This window comes from Myotis davidii, unplaced genomic scaffold (assembly GCF_000327345.1).
Source record: "Myotis davidii unplaced genomic scaffold, ASM32734v1 scaffold518, whole genome shotgun sequence".
Classification (NCBI taxonomy): Eukaryota; Metazoa; Chordata; class Mammalia; order Chiroptera; family Vespertilionidae; genus Myotis; species Myotis davidii.
This window is the reverse complement of record NW_006289828.1, coordinates 111,517-135,905: the sequence shown is the minus strand read 5'-3', so window position 1 is coordinate 135,905 and position 24,389 is coordinate 111,517. Positions and strand designations below refer to the sequence as shown.

Here is a 24,389-nt window from a genome sequence, read left to right as displayed (position 1 = left end):
GATGTGCATATTGCCTTGATGGGCCAGCCTGTGCTCTGCTGGCTGCTCACAGAACTCAGAATCCAAAAAATAGAAGACAGTGAAGAAAAACTTTGATGACCGAAAACACAACACAATGTCTAATAAGACTCACAAGCTTTATTTCTGCTAGAAAAAAAAGAAAGTTAAAACATTCTCTTTTTTTTTACAAAAATTTTAAACAATTACTTGGCTTTATCTGATTGAGACCACTCTGGGTTGGAGAGTAGACTCTTCACAACCATACTACATTCCCAAATTCTCATTCAATTATAAAGTCCTTCTGAACAATTCCAGGGACATCTGGTTCATTAGAACCATACACCCCAAAGCACAAACAACTGACTCACCAAAAATAACTGGCTCATGTTAGAATGAAGAAAATACAGTGGGGCCTTGACTTACGAGTTTAATTCATTCCGAGACTGAGCTCGTTAAGGAGCTCGTTAACTCAAATTACTCTGTCAACTCAAAGCAAAAAATCTGCTGAGAGACAGCTGGTATCTCAAAAAACTCGTTAGTCAGGACACTGGTAAGTCAAGGCCCCACTGTAATCTAAAAATATCAACTTGCATAGCCATTCAAATTATTGCTGCTTTTTATTTTAAAAATGTCACTGCAGGTAATTCTGCACTAACTTCCTCCTTTTTCTCTCATCCCAAACTCAGAAATTCCCAGCAAAGTTGTGAGCTCTTTTCCAAATGAAGCCTTAAGGAGATTTTGCAAGCACGTGTATGGAACCTAGGGAGTTTGCATGAAAGGAAGGAGAAATAAATTAAATAAATAATATCTAATAAATAACTCAGACAACATTCATTATCTACAAACTTAAATGCCATAAAATTCCAGCTTCAAGGATAGATCCCCCACTACCTCTTACGAAGATAAGTGCCAATACAGACTCAAAACACATAGGGTGGCTTTGGATGCCAACCAAAGTGGATTTACCAACCGAGCATGTAAAATCCAGCAGGGTTGCTGTTGCAAGCAAAATGGAAAGAAAATAACTTAGACTGCAAGGAGATAATAAATAAGAGGGTAAGAAAGACAAAACACACAGGTAGTTTGGCAGGTTTTAGGGGATGGCTAAGCTGTAGAAAATGACACACTAGTCTGCCTTACCACTTTTATTCTTTGGCCCTAATTGTGTACTATGCACCCTAAGCATATCCTCTCTGGCAGAAAAAGAATGTGATCTGCTTTTGGTTTATTTTAAATAATTTCCCCTGCAGATTGACCAGGACAGTAACATTTCTCAGATCACATTTCTCTAAAAAAAAAGATACATTTGACAAAATAGTGCTGATATAAAGGAAAAAGGAGTTATATGAAGAAAAATAAACATCCTGTGAATTGGGATAAACTGTAATGCAGACATAGATTGGTAAAAGCATTCCCTGACCTTGGATTTAATGTCTGCATCTTTAAGTCTGATTACTCTAAATGTTATCTACAATATGTAATAATATATATTTTAAAGTGAGGAAGAGGTAACAATTAGTGGGGAGGAGACACAGAATTATATATATGTTGGGAAAATTCAAGTTTGGTCAATAAATTGATTGGTGCTTGTGCTTCCAGAAAATATGATATTGGTGTGGACAGAGGTCAGTGATTTTAAACATGTTTTCTTTAACAAAACAAACAAACAAAACTTATTGTGCCAAAAAAAATCTAGTGGTTTCCCTATGGGCAGTTGTGGACTAGAGAGAGTCTGAGAACTATTATACAGCTATAGTTAGTATAGCCAATAGCCAATTTATTGCTCTTGAATGTGACCTGTGTTGTTTGCTTATTCCAATAACAGGAACTGAGCTTCATCAGAATTTCCAGAGCCCTCTAGTTATGGATGCCATGAAATGGTCTACATGACTTTTCTAAGTCCCATTTGTCATAGGAATCTGAGGTTTCAATGATTAGATTGCCCTATCTCTACTACTAATAAAAGTGCTTTTGAAATGTTATCAAGAATCAAGGAAGTTATGTTCAGCTTTCAACCCAGCAAGAATATGGTTTGTTATTCACGGAGACAACCAACTTAGAATTTTAGCCTCTGGAGGCTATTTCTAGATGCAAAGAAGCCCAATCATTAAGTCCCCGAGAGTCATGCACCTGGTGCTCCTTTGGCAACTCTGTTTGATCATTGACATGTAGTGTCCATCCTACCATTCCTCTGTCCTTTCAGTTTCAAGAAATTTATAAAAGTAGTCACCAAAGTTAAAGAATTTCAGAACTGCAAAGGACTTTAAAAGTCATCTAGATTTAGAATAATTTTTCTGATTTTACCAGTAAGTAAAAAGAGTCCAGAAACGGAAAATTAATTGACATAGATCATTCAATAAGTTATTGGCCCCACCAGAATAGGACCTAGGGCTTCTGTTCTATTTCCACGTGATTGTAAACAATCAAATAATTTTCTTGAGGACCCTAAATAAAGAAATCAATACATTTTGAGAAGTTGATGAGAATAAAGAGTGACAGATGTAGGAGGACCTAAATGGACTGGCACTAATGTATTTGATATGTATCTAAAGGATTCCTTTAAGGTCATTGAATCTTCAGCTCAACCATTTGAATTATAGATAGCATCGCCACATCACCCTCTGAAATTCTGATCTTACTGCTCTACTCAGTGAAGATTGTATTGAGTTGAGCCCCAATGCCATGGTGGGGGTAGGAGTCATAGGACACATCTATGGGAATATCATAGCGAAGGGTACCAGCCTGAAAGGGAGTTGTGTGCATATGCCCTGAGCTGATATTTGCAGAGGGATAATGTGGCATGAAGCTGTAGGATTTATCCAGATCAGGAGAGCCATCTTGCTTCAAGGAGAAGTTCCCACTGATACTCAGGGGTGGAGTGAGTGGGCCTTCATAAGGTGGTGTACTGCAGTCAGGTGGATGACTCCCAAAGGATGATTCTCCCAAACTCTTGAACACTGGGGGTTTGAGATTAATAAAATGTGTTTCCATATGGCCATATGGAGGGCTGGGGAGCCCGGGAGACTGGTAGTTGAAGTTGTGGACAGAAATGGCAGAGTCACAAACAGGAGATTTCTCTTCATGCTTCTCCAGGAGAACAGACTGAGGACCCAATTGGAGGCATCCAGCCACCAGATTGCTTGTGGGCTGAGAGAGCCCTTTACAGAGCATCTCCACAAAACCCTTCCCTTCAGGTGTTTGGCCAGTTTCCAGGACCTCAGACAAAGCCCAAATATAGTTCCTAGCCAGTCTAAGAGTTTCTATCTTGGAGAGCTTTTGGGTCTTAGAGTAACACGGCATGACTTTCCTCAGGTTGTCCAAGGCATCATTCAGGCCATGCATCCGGGTCCGTTCTCTAGCATTGGCCTTGACTCTTCGAGCCTTGAACCTCTCCAGGCGAGCTTTTGTCATCTTCTTTTTCTTGGGACCTCTTCTCTTAGGCTTCTCCCCATCCTCTTCCTCCTCTTCTTCTTCCTCAATACTGTCATGCTCTTCAGCTAAGCTTCCAAGCACCCCATAAGCAGCTGGTCTTCTCTCCTCCTCCTTCATCTCATTCTGAGAACCCAGACCTTTGTCTATCCAAGATGGTGTGTTGACCAACTCTATCATCTCCTTGGGTTTCACATAAGTTTTTGCCATTTCTAGATTCTGGAAGAGAAAACAGGAAAGTTTAGTGCCTCTGAATATTCTATTTGATTTAAAACTAAACATGTTTTTATACCTTGGATATAAAGTACACTATTTGTATTGGGATTCAACTCACAATTATCTAGTCCCATGTCCTTGATTCTAAATAACTAATAAGACTCAAATAAATGCCCAGGACATTCATTTCCCTGTGGCATACTATAAGAAAATAAACTATAGAAAAAGTAAATTGACTTGATTATTTATTATAGTGTCAATGTCTGTCTTTTTATTCTCAGGATTTTTATCTCATGGATATTTTATGCAAAAATAACTGGTAAACCAATCAAAGAATATTTTTTTCTTCCCAGAATTCAGCTCATAAGGGGAAATAGATACAGTAGGCATGTAAATTATTGTCCAGATAGGGAAACTTCTGTAAGTCAAAAAGGATGTTAAAGTAAATATAAGTATTTAATGTGTACATAATAATTATAATTTTTGCAAAATGTAAAAGCATATCAAACAATAAAGTAAGCAAACTGTTGCATATTTACACCATAAGATAAATGAAACACTAAAGTGAGATTATTCAGACTACTTTGTATGAATAGATAATATTCACATATCCTCTATTTAGAGATATAACACATACCTCTAACATGTAACATCCCAATATCTCCTCTGACTCTGCCAGCTGTTCTTTCAAACATCTCCTAGGAGAGAGCCATGCCACAACTGGCTAGTATGCCACATGACCATGTAATAGTTCTCTCACCATCACCAGAAGAGCATTTTGTTTTTCAGCAAGCATGTTATGGTCCATCTAGTATTAGTGGTATTAGAGGTGTTAGTGACATGGTGTAGAAGGATCAGGAAAATTTGCCAATATGCTAAAATGAGAACTCTTCCCATTGCACATGCATCTCACGCCATCAGAAAAGGATATTCAGCAGCTAGAATTACAAACCAGAGGTCTACCAAACCTATTTAAGATTATTTTAATGCAACCACTATAATAATACTTCATTAAAAATGAAAAATCTAGAACAAATGCTGAACTTAACAGAACATAGTTACTGACAACATGAGGAGTATATCAGACAAACACAGAAATAGCCTGACTGCTTTCATTCACTTAACAGACACATCTTAATCAGAATTTTCTATGAAAAATTTACAAATTGAAAACATTTGTAAACCAGAAAAGACTGGTGGTTTAGTAAATATTTTACATTCAATTCTAGAAAAGCTCTGAATTATTTTGAGATTTGTTGAACAATTTCTGGGTGTATAATTTACCAAATAGAAGTATCTGATAAGCTCCATTGGGTCACCCCAGTTTACCAGCCAGTCTTTGAAATATTAAACTCTCAATCACCTCCATATATCAGAAAGAGGAGAGCATAATAAATGTTTTTTTTATCTTTGAAGCTTGAGCCTCAAATCAATGAATGCAGGGATTAGTACATAGCTTTTAAAAATATAAATATATGATTTGATTTGTTTCTGGTAATCTGAGCTTGTTTTCCTTGTAACCTCATTTACCTCCTATAAATAATTAATGTCACTGCATAGCAAAAACAGCCTAGGTTTCATGTTAATCAGCACGGAAATCATGTCAGCTTGACTTACTCACTTAATAAGGCTTTCTGAGTAAGCAGCTTTATTGAAAACACACATTGGAACCTATTGGTCAACTGGCTGCCCAGGCCAAGGAAGAAAATCCCACTTTTAATATGGATAATAGAGCTTGTGTGCTGAGCTGCACTTCTAACTCGGGCAGCGACCCAGAGAGAGGATGAAGGATCTAATTAACTTTCTGTTAAAGAAACACAGACCTTTCAATGGCAGGTGCACTCTGAGGTCAGTGAGGCTGGAGTGGGCTTGGGAAACCTAATGTTCCACATGTAATTATAATTACATTTGCATAGCCTTTCAGCAAACCTTTGAGAGAAATAGGGATTATTATGCTCATTTTATAGTCAGCGTCACTGTGTTCAGGTAGATTCAGTGATAGCAATGCAAAGACATAGAGCTGGTAGAGTTGGACATAGAACCAGTTCTGATTCCAAAACCTAGGTTTTATGTTTTTGTTTCTCTCTTTTTCCACCACAACTACAGGAAGGAAGAAAGGTACTTTGACTTCAGATGTGGATCAGTAGAGCTAAGTCACCAGGAAATAGCCATCAACCAACCAGAGGCTAATTTAGGTGTTCTCTACAGTGCCTTTCAGCTCCCATATTCCAGGATTCCTTCCTCTTCCAAAATTTTTCCTTGCTACTTTCATCCATTTATTCTCTCCCCCCCCCCCCCGCCACCTTCTCTTACTCTTGGCTTCCTTTTTCTCTTCCTTTTCTTTCTCTCATGACTTCTTCATCATTGCCATTACCACTGAGACACACATGGAGAAGTGAGAAGGAAGAGAAGAAAGATGCAAGAGAGAAGAGTCTATTGAATTGCCCCTGAAACCAAACCCCATCCTCGCCTCTGTGTTTGACCTTTGTTATCATCCTCACCTCCCTGCCTCCGGACTCTAGCCAAATTCTGCCAATCCTCATCTCCATCAAGTAGCGGAGCCAGGAGAATATAGGAGACTACCTTTTTCCTTTAACCATAATTTTATGGTTTCTGTAAGAGTCAAAGAGCTTGCCCTAGCCGGTTTGGCTCAGTGGATAGAGCGTTAGCCTGTGGACTGAAGGGTCCCAAGTTCGATTCCAGTCAAGGCATATGCCTGGGTTGCAGGCTCGATTCCCAGTAGGGGGCATGCAGGAGGCAGCCGATCAATGATTCTCTCTCATCATTGACGTTTCTATCTTTCTATCACACTCCCTTCCTCTCTGAAATCAATAAAAATATATTTTTTTAAAAAAAGATTCAAAGAGCTGCTCTCAAGTCAGATTGTCAGTGGGTATAACAGAAAAGAACCAACTGACTTTGGCGAAACAATTAAAAGGGCAACCAAGTTTCATCTTTGTTCTCTTACTAACCATGGGACAGATATAGATGGCTCCAGTTTAACTTTATCTTTTCCCAAAAGTACTGGTCCATTAGCTCTAAGAGAACCCCCTGTGTACATAGTGCAGTTTCAAAAGCATGGAAGCTGGAAAAGCACAGACTCTAGTCCCAGCTCTGCTAATTCCTGGTTATTGATCTCAAACACATTGTATAAGCTCTGATCTTCTCTTCCCTCTTTGATAAAATAAGGATAAGATATATTTTGCATGATTCTTGATAACAAGTAAAAATATGAAAAGAATTTTGTAAACTTTAAATGATATAGAAATATTATCATTATATTTATCTGTGCTTATTCTTGGGCTTTCTGATCTAATCCATTCACATATATCTGCTTATTCAAAAATAAAAATGGTTTCTCAGAGGTGAATAGGAAAAGCAGATTGTATTAACTACTGTGCTTCTTCTGATTGGCTCAAAAGATTATCTGACAACAGCCCAATACCCTACCCTTTTACCCAAAGTGACTAGACAGTACAGCTTCTGGAGTCAGATGACCTGAGCTCAAATTTCAGCTTAATTACTTAGTAGGTATGTGACTCATAACCTCTTTATGCTTCAGTCTCCTCTTTAAAATGAGAATAATAATGGTCCTACCTTATGGGGTTATTGTGAGCATAAAATGAGCTATTATATTTAAAGACTTTGAATAGTGCCAGACATCATAAATGCCATGTGTTAGCTATCATTTTTCCTAAAGTTCACCATGAGTTTTTCTGACCACATAGACAAAAATTGGTATAATTATGATCTGTGCTTAATTTGATTATATGGCAACAAAATTTCACTTCACCTCAACTCCCACTTCAAAATAGTCCCTGATATTCAAACTCCTAGTGAAACTAAGTACCAGAGCTCCTATTCTGTTTCAAGGGGTTCTATCAACTGCCTCTGCTGGATTGGCTACAACTCTCCCACCACATTCAAGGAAGTAAGCTTTTTTTCATTCTGTTTATAATTGGGAGGCAGCAGTTGGCCGGACATTCCTACTCAGTCACGTGAATTTTCAAGTTCATGAAGTTTCTGGTGGAATACAGACACCCATTGGCACTGGTACATTTTTCATTTTTGTCTTTGATTAAACTCTAACGGGGATATGACTTTCCTGCCAGAATCAATGACAGGACTCTGAGGAGAAAAGTGAAGTGTCTCTCAAATAAAAGTGAAAGCCAAGACTCCTCAAAGATTACATTTTTTCCCTTTTGCCTTTTCCACCTAAATACCTTTAATGCATCAACAGATAAGTAAGGGTGAGGGGAGGGACAAATATCTAGTTTTAGGTTTAAGAGTTGAAAATGTGTGTGATGCAGTTCTGAGTTTTGATCAAGAAAACCAATTGGGTTTTTTCCAGAACTGGTACCTAATTTTACTGTGATGGTTAGTTTGTTAATGAACCAAGTCAGAGGTGTATTAAAAGAAGCATGAGCACTGACCGGGTGGCTCCGTTGGTGGGAGCATCATCCTGTACACCAAAAGGTTGCAAGTTTGATTCCTGGACAGCGCCCATACCTGCGTTTCCCATTCAATCCCTGGTCTCTCTCTCTCTCTCTCTCTCTCTCTCTCTCTCTCTCTCCCCAAATCAATAAAAATATATCCTCAGGTGAGGATTTTAAAAAGAAGCATTAAATAGAATAATATTTTTATCTGTCATATCTCATTTAAAAGCTTTGATGAAAAGTAAGGAGATAATGAAAGCAAAAGTACTTTGTAAAGTTATTGTGCAAATGTAAGGGTTGGCAATTGTTTTACAGGAGTTATATGGAAAAACCTATAGCACTATTTCACAAGTATTGTGATATACCACTTTACATTTTCATAATTCCTAGAAAATAAATTAGCTTTCAAAATATACATGAAGGAGATTCCAGTATGACAAAAATCAGTGAATACTAGCTCTGGAGGCAGAATACAGCCTTCCTGACCCCCAAGCACATTCTGATCCTAAAAAGTCCATTTTAGCCTTTGATCTTGAAATTTAGATTTCCTTACATATTTACACAATATAACAAAAATTTCCCTTTTCTTTGGGATTCATGAAATTTTAGGTTTAGCCAATTTTCTCATACTCAAAATTTTCTCCTACTGTTTTTCATTTTTTAACCAGTTCTAACAAAATGTTTGCTTAGCCAACGATTGTAACTACCCAATATTTTCATTACTGGGGCCTGAGGTCATAAATTACTACTGTGTGGAGCTGTCCTGGAGTTTGCCCTACACTTTTACTAACTTTTATTTGCTGTGGAGAAGTTCAATGGGTAATAAGTGGGTAAGGAGTGCTTGCTTGTGTGTCTATGGTGATTAGACAATGTCTTTCCTCTTAAAGGCTCATTGTACTCTCTCCACCTCCTGATCCGATGACTACATCCTAAATACAACAGGAATGGGAATATTCAGGCCAATTTCTAAGGAATCTAAGGATCAGACAAAGTGCCTTGCTCAGTGTTTGCGCTGAAAAGGCAGAATGGAGACCAGGGTGCTCACAAGTTGCAGCACCTGAAAATAGCTAGTGGGCTGTCCTGTGCTCTTCCTGTACAATCTTTCATACTCTTGATAAAAACCTGGATACACACACACACATGCATGCATATGTGCGTACACACACACACACACACACACACACACACACACACTTCTTATCCAGCATAGCCATGTCATACTTCAGTTTTCATAGCCTTAGATCCTAATGGTGAACTTTGCAAACAGAAGTTAGTCAATCCTTCAGTTTCCCCTCCATGTTCTTCAGCATTTCATTTCTGATCCCTCTGTCAAAAAATGAGGGAGGCAAATTACATTTATTAGAACTTTTCTGAGGACATATTTGGAGTGAGCAAATGATATGTGAGAGGGGATAGAGGCTTGGAGAAGACAGAAATAGACGTGGACAATCTTTCCCTTCTGATTCCCCATCTGAAAGAGCTGAGGGAGAGGAAGTTTCCCTGCCTCTATTCCAATTAAGGATTTTTAGCAGATCAAATGGAGGCTACGGTGAGAATACTCTCATGTCTTTCCCACATCTTTTCTCATCCCATATTCTATTTTCTTTCCCCCATCCCCCCCCCCAACTCCTTTCAGAGCTCTAAAATGCTGTGAGCGAGGGGGGTGGGGGGGCTGATTGGGGCAGTTCTTTAAACCTACTTGCTGAGCCACCTGGAAAAAGCAAGTAAACTTTTTTGGACATCTTTTTCTACATTTATAAAACGGGAGGGGGATGACAGGAGGGGGGTGGGTGATTTGCAATCTCTGCTGTAAAAAAAAAAAATATTGAGAGTATCCGAGTTTCACTTTGGGTGACAGGTACTATGGGAATTAGTGAAATTGCTAAAATTGTAATATCTGTTCCTAAGTGTTCTGGCTCTCTCTGTTTCTCTATTCAAGTTTCCTAAATTCCACTCTCTCCTCACTTAGACCAGAAGAGACTTACCTTACCTCAGCTGCTCTTATAGGCCTGCAAAACATCCCACAAAAACTTCAGGAGTCCTCTCCCACCCCAGCTGCTGGCTCACCTTTGGCAGTCGCAGTGCCTGGCCTGAACTCTGTGAATCTGTGCCCTGGAGGAGACTCAGAGAAGCCACGTTTCCCTGACCGTCCAGGTCACAGGAGAAGGAGATGCTTTTATCGATCCATGTTAAACCCGGACACTGCCTCTTGGGAGTGCCACCAGGTCTGGTTTCTCTGGCTGCTAATTGTTTTACTCCTTCCTTGGAGCTCTTGGGGCCGAAGCTCCCGCTGCAGCAGGTTTAGTCGGTCTTCAGTACCTCCTCTCCCTGGTCAGTTCCCGGACTGGAGCTTTCAGGACCACAGCCCCTGGGCAGCTCCTGCGCTCTGGCCGCAGTCTCCCAGTGACAACAGCTTTGATTGCTTTCCCAGCTGACCCGGGAGGGGGATTGTGCCCGCGGTCTAACTCCTCCCCTTGCCCAGCCGAAAGACACACCTACTGTCAAGGGCTCCTCTGGCTAGGTCCCGCGGAGCTGTTTGTGTGTTCGTTTGTTTAAATGGGATAGAGGTTGGTAGAAGAGGAATATTGGAGGAGAGTTGCTGAAGTTGAGGTAAAAAAAAAAAAAAAGGACTGGAAATCTTTGTGGTTAAAAAGGAAAGAAATGGAAAGGGTGCAATGTGGGCAGACTGGGGAAAGGGAATTGGAGAGAGAGAGCTAAGAAGGGTGAATAAAAACTCTGGCCCACGTCTGAAGAGTGCCGAAGTGAGAAAGATGCATGCCCAGAACACAGCATCATGGGCTTACACGTGTGGATCCATGTCTTTGGATATAAAACTTTAGAATTCTAAAAGTAGAAGAAAGAAGTAACTCCCTCTCCCTTCGTTTCAACATGTCAAACTCCTCCCATTTAAAACCCTTTTATTTTATTCAGTAAATATAGACAAAGCCATATCTATATTCATTGTGCTCATCTTTCAACTTTTCTGTTTGTTTAAAATTAATAAAAACAAAAAGCGACCGAATGAAATCTTTCATTTTAAGAATGCTTACCTGCTTGAATTACAAACTGGCATCCACTATTGCTTTTCAAAAATGTATCATTAAGCATTCAGGTAGAAAAAGCCCTCCTAAGTGATAATGAAGTTGAAATAAAAGAGGAGTCACATCATCTCTAAAATTCCTGCCATATTATGGGGTAAGGCTGTGTTGCTAGAAGAGAAAAAAGAAAATTACATCTGGAAAGGTTTAAAGAAAGTACATGGATATGTTTATGACAGAGAGCTTGTTTTAGAGATTGCCTAGCTTATGTAAAACTTGACCAAGATCAAACAAATCGTTGTGAGTTCATTTTTAGAAGGACAGGGTTTTGTTCTCTTCGAGTGATTCCAAGAAGAAAGGAAAGAGTTCTTGGATTATGCAATTGGCTGAATGATCTTTAGTAATTTACTACCAGCATCAGTTTTCACATCTGTAAAATTACCTGATCACTTAAGTTTTTCCAGCACTTGTGAGATAGAATTCTGAGTCCAAAACTCAAACTCTTTTTGAAATTGGCTTGAAAGGAGTTCCCCAGGCTTTTTGGGAAGTCATTTGTTCAACCAGTATAACTGGCATATGTGCCTAATAGAGATGAAAAGCTGCAAATATGCCTTTTGTGTAAGGAAAGGTACGGAAGGTTAAAACAAACAAAAAGTAACTTTACTGCTGATAAAGCTAAAAGAAATACCTTAGCTTTGAAATACTTAACTTTGTTAAAAATTCTGATATAGGTGTCATACGAATCTTTTCCTTCACAGAAGACAAAGTAAAAATTAACACTTTTTCAGTTTTCATGGGAAGATACTCATCTTCAGCAAATCTTTTAAGTTCTTACAAAAAAAAAAATATTTCCTATCCAGGAAATATACTCTCATCAAAAGAAACTTTATGTTCAGAGTAATTAAGAAACACAAGCTAGGAATGGTGGATTTCTGAAAACCAAATTAGAATTCACTCTTCAGCCAGAGGAAATTTACTTGTGGAGTAATCGATATTTGGGATAGAGCTGCATTGAGCACATATAGAATGGATTGATCCCCTGCTCTGTGTCTTCAAAGCCACCTCCATTGATATTTGGCAGTTAATGATGCTGGTGCTGTTGGTCTCCTGCCTGTGAAATGTTCAGAGGGCCGGAAGGAGTAGTGGATTAGCAGAAAGGTGAACATATTGGGACAAAGATAAGGTAAGGACAGAACATTCTGTGGGGCTCCTTGCCTTCTCTGACAGATGTAAGGGACTGGACACAATAGGATTAGCTCTCAAAACATGTCCAACTGTGTGTATGTGTGTGTGTCTGCGCGTGCAGCCTTGGGAGGGAGCCGAGGAGGGCACTGAATTTTCTTGACAAGCTGCCTTTCGGAGAGGGAGGGAGGGAGCCTATTTCATCAGAGTCTCGTCATGACAGCTCCTAGTTGGCTATTCAACTCAAAGAGCAGGAAGAGGCCAGAGGCATGTGTGCAGTCAGCAGAGGAAAGGGGGCGGAGACTGAATGCAGGGCATTTGCATTCGTTCTCCTCCCCCCACATGGTTCCTGGGCCAGAGGGCCAATCTCCATCCAGCCTCTCCTTCTTTCTGTGTGGCTTTTTGTAAAGCTCTGAGCTAACCTGTTAGAACCATCTGCTGGGTGGGGAAAATGTAACCAGCGCTCAGTTGCCGGCCCTGAGCCCGGGAGCCATTGAAGCAGCAAGAAGGGAGGCAACAGGCAGATTTATGGGCAGCAATCTGTTCCCCACCCCCCAGGCCCTCTGCCTGGAGACAGCTTGATAATCCATCAACCCCACTAATGAATTAATTAGTATTCCCAGTAATCCCGACCCCCAAAGGAAACAGGCCTGTGGGCCCCTAAGGGGGCTAGAAACTGCCTTCTTGGAGCAGACACTGGAGACCTGGGACTGATGCCTGCCATTAGGCCCCAGGGTGCTAAGCTGCAAGCCACAGACCCTGTTGTTAACGATCCCCAGATGTCCCTCCTCACCTTCCCTCGGGAGACAGCTAGCTTTTGCTGAATTAAAACCAATACCACCAACAAATGGAGTCCAGAGCCATAAATCAGGGGCTATGGAAAGGAGGGCTGTGAACTTTCAGAAAGTGAGGATTTGAACTGCCCATATTCAGGGTAACCGTGAGCAGATCCTAAAGCTGCTCTCCAAGGGTTAGCATCTCCGTGCTCCAGGAGGGAAACGATGCAGGGTCAGAATGACTGTGAAACTGGTTGAGACAAAATGATTTGTGACATGAATCTGTTCTGAATAGAAACTGGAGTAAAACAGAGTTGTCATCTGAGTTTCTGAACAGCCTGTAAAATTCAATAACCCTCCCTTACAACTACAGGCTCCGTTCTTTTACAAAGATATAGGTGTCATACCAATCTTTTCCTTCACAGAAGACTAAGCTTTCTCACATCAGCAGTCAGTGATCAGGTTAGGTTATGATCTCTCCAGTTCTTTCTGGCTCTAACATTCAGTTATGATGACATAGTCAAATGTTACAATCCCCTTTTGAGACTAACCCTAGCCCGTTTAAAAGTATGCAGTCTGAGTCCCCAGGTTTGAATAAGGAAACGAACCAGGTTAGTGACAAAAGTGGGACAAGAAATCAGGTAGTAGACTTGAGTGTCTTCTTTCCACTCAGATTTCTGGTCTCTTTTGGGAAGGACAATTGATTCAACCTTCTTCCGCCCCGTTTATTCAACACATGGGCATTTGGGTAGTCACAGGGCATACAGAGTGACTCATTCCAGCTACCAAATAACTACCTGCTTTTGTGAAAAATCTGTTGGGAAACTTCTGCACCTTTGAAAGCTCTGTGCCATCTGCCTCCAACATCATTCTCTGCACTCAGTATCCCCAATTTCTAAGAGCAAAGTCCTCTAAGATTCAATTAAATCCTAACATTGCTATTTATTACTAACCATGCAGCTTCAGACCAGTTATTTTTCTGTTTGAGCCTCAGTTTCGTCATCTGCAAGTTGAAGGCAATAAACTTGCTCTGAGTAGTATATATATCTCATTAAATATGAGGTAAGGTATGTAAAATACCTAGTATAGATTCTGGCTGTCAGCAAATGCTCAATAAATGGTGATTAGTATTGGTATTTTGTCTTGAACTTTTAAATCTTTTACCCTTTAGAAATCAAGAAAAAAATAATATCAGGATTTTTTTATAGCAGTTCTATCTGCTTTTCTCAATAAGTATTTCTTTTTTATAGTAATGATCACATTATATTCATTTATCCAGCACATGTGTATTAGGCATATGTGCAGCCCTAGGCACTGCAAGATTCTGGGAATACCAAGCTCATTGAGATTTCTCATTCCTAATCAATGTTCAGTATAGTGGCAAAGGCAGAAAAGCAAACCATATAAATGTATACCTCAAAAACTCCACTACTCTGTGCTTTTCTAGCATAGCTACATGTGCTCAAGGAGCCATGTATGAAGCAGAGATGTTCATTGCAGTATTGTTTTTAATACTGAAAAAGTACATTATATTATATCTTAAGTAACTGGTGGCTTAGTTAAACAATAGAATACTATTTAATTTCCAGTGAGTTGGTCTATATATATTAATAAGAAATGTACTTTAGCCCTGGCCCGGTGGCTCAGTTGGTTGGTATGTCATCCCATACACCAAAAGGTTTTGGGTTCAATTCCCGGTCAAGGCACATACCTAAGTTTCAGATTGATTCCTAGTCAGAGTGTGTGCAATAAGCAACTGATCAATGTTTCTCACATCAATTTTCTCTCTCTCTCTCTCTGTCTCTCTGTCTCTGTCTCTCTCTCTCTCTCTCTCTCTCTCTCTCTCTCTCTCTCATCAATAAAAACCTATCTTTGGGTGAAGATGAAATAATAATAATAAAAAAAAAAATATGTACTCTGTATTAACATATTATGGGGAGAAATGTAAAACAATTCTATAGATATATGTTCAATATGATACATTTAACTGTTAAAATATAAGTATTAAATAATAGTTATATTATTCACAAACACAAACTAATAACAATGAGTCTTTTTATCAGGATATCTCACTACTGAGATTAAGTAGATTGAGATCTGGATAGTTATCAAAGGAGATTGTCTGCTTTCCATAGAAGAAAAATTGTTTTCTTTTATATATGAATAATGTATTCATATATAACTTATAAAAATAAAATTGATATTAAAATATGCTCTTTTAAAACTTCCATTCCCCAGTTATAGCCAAATATTCTCAGGAAGTATCTGATAGCCCCCAACTCCAAACACTGGGACTGATGGTATAACTATCCCATGAAAGATCACTGCACCAGCTCCCACTAGCTCTGTCCTCACACTCTCAGTCCCAGAAGCATTTACTGGGTCTTAGGAGCAAACTTTAGGTTGAATTTAAGAAGCTTCAATTTATGGTGACAGAAGATTTGACTTTGGGTGATGGACACATGGTGCAATATACAGATCTTGTAACATAGAAACCCACACCAGAAACGTATATGATCATGTTGACCAATGTGACCCCAATAAATTTAATTTTAAAAAAAGCTTTGGTCATGTGATTCATGGGCCCTGTGAAATATCTGGTGGAAGACAATAGAGATTTCCTAAGAATTCAGCATTAATACCACTGGAAGAAATTTAGGATAAAGAGATGAATAAAATCAAGTCTTCGGAGAGGACCAAGCAGAGCCCTGTGTTTGGCACTGTCAGGTCACAGCCAAAGCTCAATTCTCCAAGTGGACACTATACTATGTGGAGGCAGTCCCTCCTGGCATCCATGGCAGTTCTCAGTGGTCTGCTCCATTAGGCCAGTGCTCCAATCAAATGTCTCATAAACATTCATCAATAGAGTGAGGTGAAAATCAATGAGAAGAAACTAATGACTATCTGTAATAATTATGGCTAATCTTTTTAGAACACTTACCATAAGTTAGATGATATTTTAACTGCTTTGCATGTATAATTTATTTCATCATTACTGTAGCTTTATAAGGTAGGTGGTTGTTATTACTAGAGGCCCAGTGCATGAAAATTCATGCACTTGGGGGGTCCCTCAGCCTGGCTTGTGACATCTCACAGTTCAGGACCCCTTGGGGGATGTCCACCTGCTGGCTCAGGCCCACTTCCTGGGGAATTGGGCCTAAGCTGGCAGTCAGACATCCCTCTGGCAGCCTGGGAGCCCTCAGGAGATGTCTGACTAACAGCCTAACGGGGAGCAGACCTAAGCTTCATGAATTCAGAACAGAAAGAAACACCCTTCTTCTGAAAATAAAACAAAACCTTTTAGTATTTGAATCAAGCGGAGTGTTGAAATGACTTCTTTGTGGGAGCTAGCTGTTCTCCAGCCAGAGAGTCACCATCCAGGTGGGGTTTTCCCTTTCTGCCACTAATTGGAACAAAATACCAATAGAATTCAAGAATCATCCATATAACCCAGTTCCCAAACTCTGGTTTTCTACTTCTACAACAAATAATTTTTTAACCACAAGGGTTTGGTTGCACTTCTCAGACAATTTTCCCTTCTCCCTGCTCCCCCATCCTCTCAGCTAGAACTACTTTATTTCTAGCTCCTGGTATGAGCTGAGAAGGCAGAGAATTGAAGCTGCACTGGCCCTTTGGGTTTCAAAGGTGGGTATTTTAAGATACCCAAAATTATAGTGTGGGGGAAAGGATGAGACAGAAAAGGAAACCTATGTTGGCAAAGTGTCTACTGTATACCACACAGCTGTTACATCAATAGTCTGCATAAATCATCTCCTTTAGAAATACAGCCAGCATTTTCTGAATTTTTATATTGAATTGAGAGCTTTACCTACATCACTTCATTTCATTGTCGCAACTACTCTTTGGGATGGTGGTATGATTATCACTTTTTTTAACAAATGAAAAGAATGAGGTCCATGAATTCATGCATGCAATAAATATTTGACTGCTTTATATGTGTGCTAGGCCCTGGGGATATGCCAGCCAGCAAAACAGAAAGAACAGTAACTTGCCCAAGATCACACAGCCAGGAAATTAATGCTATACTTTGAAAGCCTGCTTTTTGTTATATCCCTGTTATTTATTTGGATTATTATTCTATTCTTTCATTCTTCAGCACTTGGAGGATAAATTTTAGTAAAAATGAAACAAATTAATATCCCACATCCCACCCCTTCCCTCCCCCCTAACAAATGAGTGTGTACGCAGATACAATACACAACTATAGGTTACATGCCAATTTATTCATATTCAGGGTGCCCATAAGTTCTGATTTACACCTGTTGTAGATCGATTAATGACTACTAGTTATTTTGAGAGCCCCTTTCACTTATAAAAATATCCCAACCTAATGTACATTGTATGGCCACCCCACTCACACCCTACAGAGAAGTTCCAAACTTGCCCATTCCTGGACTTTGGAGCATTAGCTCTCCCACGTTCACATGAGTTTACTCTACTATTAAAGGGGAAAGACTACCATGCCTCCCCCGGACTGAAAAGGATCAAGATGAAGGGAGTTAGAGGGATATAGAGATATTGTAGGTGGGGGCTTTATAAATAAAAGATGATTAAATGAGAATTGGGAAAAGTACGGTGAAGGAAGAGAGGTTGAAAAGCAAAGACAAACACAGAATCTCTCCCTACCACATCCGGAGACCCCACGAAAAAAATATCCCCAGGCTCAGCCTCCTCACATTCAGCCCCCACCCCTCACTCTCCCCAGCTGAATCCAGGAGGGAGAAGCTCAAATCCAGCTTTAAGGGTGGGAGCTGTTTATTCCCCCAGGCTAGAAGGGATTTAATGTCTTTAAAGGCTAAATTAAGGCTCTGAATGTTTTCTGTGGGTACCAGCTGAGGCCCGGCTAAAACCACTGCTCTATCCTGTAGGACCCTCTACAGTAATTTGTGGGGAGAGTTGCCACCTATTGTTAAGAGTTCTGGTAAAGTCTTTCCTAGATTACACACACATACACACACACATACACACATACACACACACACACACACACACACACACGGTATTCAGAATTTAGTCTTGTCTAGATTTGAGAATAATTTAAAGACCCATCAAAGGCCTTGAGATATTATGACTCTCTGACCCTCTCAGTCCATATCATTCCCCTTACTCCCTCACTGTTCCAGAAAAATGGAAATATGCCAGCCACCCAAGAGGTGGCTTCCTTTTCCTTTTTCTCTCCCTAACTTCCTGTGGTCTCTCTTCCTCAGGCTCTAAGGGGGTCTCCATCTCACTCTCTCAGCCCCCTTCCTTCTTCCCCTCCCATTTCCCCCTTCTTTAGTGCACATGTTCCTCAATTTGATTTACTTCTTTACATTGTGTAGCTTTGCAACGGTTGGTCCTTAGAGAGCCCTCAAAGGGAGCACTCCATCTGTCAGCCTTTCACCATCTCTCTCTGGCCTCCAGCCATTGCCCCTCCCTTTCCCCTACCCGGGGGCAGTTGCTGAGGGAGCTGTGGGAGATCTAGGCAAACTCCTCTTATCCCTCTTCTTCCCACCTCAGCCCTCTCTTGAGGGTTTGCTTTTCCCTGCTTTCCCCACTCTCACTCAACTTGATTCAGGCCACCCCCTAGGAAAAGCCTTTGAAGTCACAGAAGTCAGTGAGAGTGTTCAGTCCAGTGGAGGCGCTGCATGACCTCTCTCCTACTGGGATGCCCGATGCTACTAGTATATAATTAAGACTTGCTGATCTAACTGTATATTGGGTCATCGGTAAATTCAGGATTAGCCTCGAGGACAGGGAGCAATGGTGCAGAAAATAGCGGCTGCAGATAATCCAAAATTATATCCAATTCAACAAATATCTATTTGTTCAAATCCTATGAGTAGCTGGAGACACAAACGTGGATGAAGTAGGAAGCACCCCAGGGATTCCAGGGACTCACAGTCTAATAGAGACCATTCACATACACGAATGGCTTCAGTCAGGAAAACGGTGATGAGTGCGAACTGTGCTCAAAGACTCCAGGAGGAGGTGTCTCCCACTCCAGGAATGGCTCCGGTAGGAGGTGAATTTTGAGCTGTGCCTTGAGACAAATGTAGTTTTTTAGTGTATTCCCATTAACTCAGCACCAAATTGAAACTAGGCATTTACATGCATTTTTTTCTAAAGCTCCACAGTAATCCATTTTATATACTGAACTCACAGGGGGTTATGTGTTTAAGGTGAAAACTCAGGGTGTTTTGTTTCTCTGTTTTATTTGTGAGTGCTAAGGACAACCAGCCGGTTTACTTGTCATTTTTGCCTGGCTGGGGTGGGTAATTCGGTAGCTTGTTCTCTGGGAGATGTGTTGCATGACAGTGCTAGCTTTTAAGATTCCAACCATGTAGAGCCATATGGAATAGCAAGTCCGTATTTGCAGAGTGCTCTAGAAATCTGCCTTGTTTTACGTCCCTTGGGCAGAAAGTGCGAATTATTTTGTGCATGGAGATAAAACAGAAAAGATAAAATACCCATAGGGAGAGTGACTTGAATGAGGTTACCGGCCGAGATGGTTTGACTTATGTGACTGGCGATTGTCTGGAAACAACCAAAACAAAACCAAAAAGCACTTGTCGCTACTACTTTGTAACCTCAATCCTTTTATAACATAATTTCACCTAAACTGGGCTATCACAAGGAAACAATGTCAATTCATTCCTGTGTTATTTATATAAGTTAAGATAGTAAATAACAGAAATGGACTCAGTGGGATAATTAATTCAATTTAAGTGAACTCCTGAGATAAAACTTTACAGCTTTGACATTTACAGCAGATTTCTAAGACATAAAAAATGGCATTAAAAAATGGCATAAAGTAAATTTTTAAAAAAACATAATATACAAAATTTTGTATATAATGTGATCTCAATTACCTACAATCTATACTAAGAACTCAAGTTTTTCTACACCCATACAGCTTACTGTCCACATTAACCTGGCTTCCCTACTCAGGAAGCTTTTGCCCAGAAGAAACGTTTTAAGTAACTTTACTGTTTATTTCAGGAATTTTGCTAAAACACACATACATTTAAATGTACATTGAGTAATAGAAACAAATGACTGTTTACCACCCATAATAAAAATATATGGGTTCAGGTGTACAGTTCTATAATACATCATCTGTATATGTGTTCACTCCAAGTCAAGTCTCCTTCCATCAGCATTTATCCTCCATTTACCCTCTTCTTCCTCCCCCCACCTCCTCCCCCTTCACCTCTGGTAATCACCATGCTCTTGTCTGTGTCCATAAGTTTTTTGTGGGTTTTGTTTTTTGTTTTTGTTTTTATGTGTGTGGTGTGTTGTTGTTGGGGTTTTTTTTGGTGTTTTTTTTTTGTGTGTGTGTGTGTGTGTGTTTTGCTTAATTCTTTCCAATGGTTGTAACTTAGGCAGTAGGCTATGTTTGATTTTTATTTTATTTATTAACTAGAGGCCTAATGCACAAAATTCATACAAGAGTAGGCCTTCCTTCCCCTGGCTGCCTGCACCTTCTTCCCTCCAGCATCCGGGACCTGGGCTTCCCTCGCAGCCCGGCTTCATCCAGAAGGACAGAAGGATGTCTGGAAGGACATCTGGTCTAATTAGCATATTATGTTCTTATTATTATAGATTTTTATGGGAACAAAAGAGTATATTTTACCGGTTTGAAATAAGTCAGTAGTCAAATGTACAATTCTTAAAAAAATCCCTTCAGGTTTCTTGAGATGCATTCACACCATTAGGGTATGGAGCATATAAAATCATTTTGAAAACAATCCAACAGGGTGGTTCAGAGAACAGATTTTAAAATCCTAATGTTTTATATATTCCTTCTATAATGTACTTTTCTGAGTTTGTACTAATTCTTCTAATACTAACCTTCTCGTCTAATGCTATATGATTATACTCTAAAGCAATCTTTGCAGAAAGTGATGATACCTATATATGTACTTATTGTCGTAGGGCGCATTATCACAATCCATGCTGTTTGTTCCTTTCTCCTATAGAATGCATGCTGTCCTTGTGCTGAAAACTTGTCTTACTTTTCAATGTATTCACTGCAGCACAAAACACAGTACATTTATTACATTTGTTGAACACTACTGGAGGAGGTTATCTCAAGAATCACACAATATGGGAGGGACAACCTGACAGTATTACATAAATTTTTATTGAGCATCTATGACTGCCAGACACTGGTTGATTCAGACACTAGGGATCTAGTGGAAAATTGGAGTGACAAGTTTTTTTCCATTTATATGATAGTACTTATGTTTAAATACAAACTAGAAAATTAAATTGCACAAGTATTTTCAGAAATAATCTCCTGATGTTTAAAGTCAGGATGCTCTACCTTGGTGTCAACAGTCCTTGAGTCAATCCTCCAGCTATAACAGAAATCCTATTTCACTTTTCCAAAGACAAGTTCTTGTTGAAAATTCTCTACTGAAAACAAATATCTTGTTTCAGGCCTCAAGGACCTTATGACTATAAAATGCTTAAAACATTGCTCAAGCAATTGGATTAAATGTGTTATAACCTGTATATGTGCGTGGGTGCACAGAAGAACTTTGACCTGAAAGAACTCCTATTCTTATTCATTGGGGTCATAGTGATTGGAATACCTTAGATAAATTTATATTTAAAAATGTACACACACACAGAACTTCAGTAAAATAAACTTATTCACCAGTATGTATCTGGCTCAAGTCCTGGCTTAATTACTGTCAGGACTTCCTTTTCATTTTCTAAAGTGTCTCAATTTGAACAATACATATATAACTACCCTACCGTTATCAGGAGCACTTGAGGAATAGCGGGAGGAGAACAGAGAGAGGCAATATTTGTTTTCAAAGGGTTTTAATAGGGGAAAGAACCAAGCAAACATAAGCAAAACAACATCAACAAAGTTCAATTTTTTTTAGATTTTTATTGTATTTTTACAGAGAGGGAGGGAGAGGGATAGAGAGTCAGAAACATCGATGAGAGAGAAACACCGATCAGCTGCCTTCTGTACACCCCCCACTGGGGATGTGCCCACAACCAAGGCACATGCCATTGACCGGAATTGAACCTGGGACCCTTGAGCCCGCAAGCCGACACTCTATCCACTGAGCCAAACAGGTCAGGACCAATTCTTTTTTAAATGTACTAACTGGAAAGCAGAGGACCTGGATTTCAGGACTTATTTATAATCACCCTGTGACCTCTCTGAGCTCATCTATGAATTAGGGGTCATAAACTAGGTGATGACTATTCTCCCATATCTAATTTAACTTTCTAAAATCACATTAAGACGATGCTAAATTAAGACATTTTAATATATGAGCTGCGTTATGAAAGGCAGTCTTCATGGAAGAAGTAATGCAACAGGTATAACAGGAAGGTGGCGTGGAACCAGGATGGACCAGGCCAGGATGAGATTAACCTTCTATATCGCTGCTCCTCTCCACACCTTGCTCTTGAATGATTCATCTTTCAGCCTGGGTGGGTATGTGAGTGGCTAGAAACAGCAGCAGAGAGATACAAAGGACCACTGACAAAGGAGCATGTCTAGTAAACCTCAGAGGTCTGCAGCATTTTCAACGTTAGAAATAAACAAATTCTGTGTTCCACTCCTCTGTTCTGAAGGCAATACCATTAACTGAAAGCTTAATAAATTATATAGTTTGGCAATTTTTTCTCAGTGTTGATTTAAGTAGTTGTAATATCCATTAGCACTTTGTAAGGTATTTTCTTGTGGCAATATATTTAAATTGCCTTTAACCTATCTATAAGCAAACTGCTGTGGGCCTGGTATGACTCAGGTCCTAGGAATAAATTTACAAAAAACTCTTATGCATCATCTTTGCTCTAAAGGAAATGAGAAAGAAAACTGGTGTGTACTTAAGCAATTTCACACCATTTTCTGATTTAATATTTGTCTTGGGTAATTTTATGTGTCAACCTGACAAGGCTAAGGGATGCCCCAGATAGCCTGTAAAACGTGCAACTGTGAGGATGTTTCTGGAAGAGATTAGCATTAGCAGTAGACTGAGTGAGGAAGACAGCCCTTACCAGTGCAGTTGGGCATCATCCAGTCTGTTGAGCAACTGAATAGAGCAAACAGGTGTAGGAAAGAGAAATTTGCTGTCTCTACCTGAGCTGAGATAGCCATCTTCTTCTGCCCTCAGATGTCAGTGCGCCTGGGTCTTGGGTCTTTGGAATTGGACTCAAACTTATCTCATCAGCTTGCCTTGTTTTCAGGCCTTCAGACTTGGACTGAATTACACTATTGGTTTTCCTGGTTCTACAGCTTGCAGACATCAGCTGATGGAACTTTCTGACCTCCATCATGTGAGCCAATTCCTATGATAGATGATAGATAGATAGATGATAGATAGATAGATAGATAGATAGATAGATAGATAGATGATAGATAGTAGGGCCATTTCAGCCACTCAGGAAGAGCCATCTATCACTGTCCTTTTCCCATATCACACTCAATAACAACTCAGGCCTCATTTTCTGTGGTCAGAGGAGTTAGTCACAAGTCTAAAAGTTAGACACAGCATTTCATGACACCAGGATAAAGTATACACATCTTGACACCGGTCACCATCTGATCCAAGCACACTTCTCACGCCCATCATTCACTGCTTTGCTTCTGACATTCTATTCTACAGCGGCAGGAAATTCTTCACATGTTCTCTTTGTATACCTTCATGCCTCTTTCGATGTTATTTCTTTCATAAGAACATCTTCCCCCAAATCACTCTTTTGGCCCATTCTTATTTTATTCTCTGAAATCAAATCTTAAAAAGAATTGGGAATCTGATACAAGTTGAATTGTGTTCCCTCCAAATAAGATGCATTTTCTTAACCTCTAGTACCTTTGAAAAAGATCCTATTAGGCAATAGGGTCATTGAAGATGGAATTAGCTAAGTTAAAATAAGATCATACTGGAAGGGGTGGGCCCCTATCCAATATGACGGGTGTCCTTATAAGAAGACAATCTTGTGAAGACAGACACACAGGGAGAATGCCATATGAACAGAGAGGATTGGCGTTATGCATACACAGGCCAACGAATGCCAAAGATTGCCAGCAAACTACTGCAAGGTAAGAGACAAGGAAGGATTCCCCTGTTGGCTTCAGGCGAGCATGACCTGGCTGACATCTTGATTTTGGGCTTCTAGTTTCCAGAACTGTGAGACAATAAATTTCTGTTGTATTAAGCTGCCCAGTTTTCTGTACTCTGTTACAGTTGCCCTGCAGACAAATACAGGGCTCCTCTGTGCTCTCACGTACCTTCTTTTTAATTATCTATATATTAGTCTATTCTCCTCTAGACTGA

At 39.8% G+C, this 24,389-nt stretch overlaps 1 protein-coding gene across 1 annotated transcript; it reads right to left on the bottom strand.

The window, feature by feature from the left end:
* Positions 1–503: 503 nt before the first annotated feature.
* Positions 504–10,465, bottom strand: NEUROD4 (neuronal differentiation 4). Its single transcript, XM_006762685.2, has 2 exons — positions 10,149–10,465; positions 504–3,648 (listed from the first exon to the last, which is right to left on the bottom strand). The coding sequence occupies exon 2, from the start codon at positions 3,637–3,639 to the stop codon at positions 2,644–2,646; it is 996 nt and encodes a 331-aa protein (XP_006762748.1). The 5' UTR covers positions 3,640–3,648; positions 10,149–10,465; the 3' UTR covers positions 504–2,643.
* Between the last annotated feature and the right edge of the window lie 13,924 nt (positions 10,466–24,389).

What these genes read in the sequence shown, in the direction of transcription:
- NEUROD4 (XM_006762685.2), bottom strand. Translation starts at nt 3,639, where the DNA reads ATGGCAAAAACTTATGTGAAACCCAAGGAGATGATAGAGTTGGTCAAC.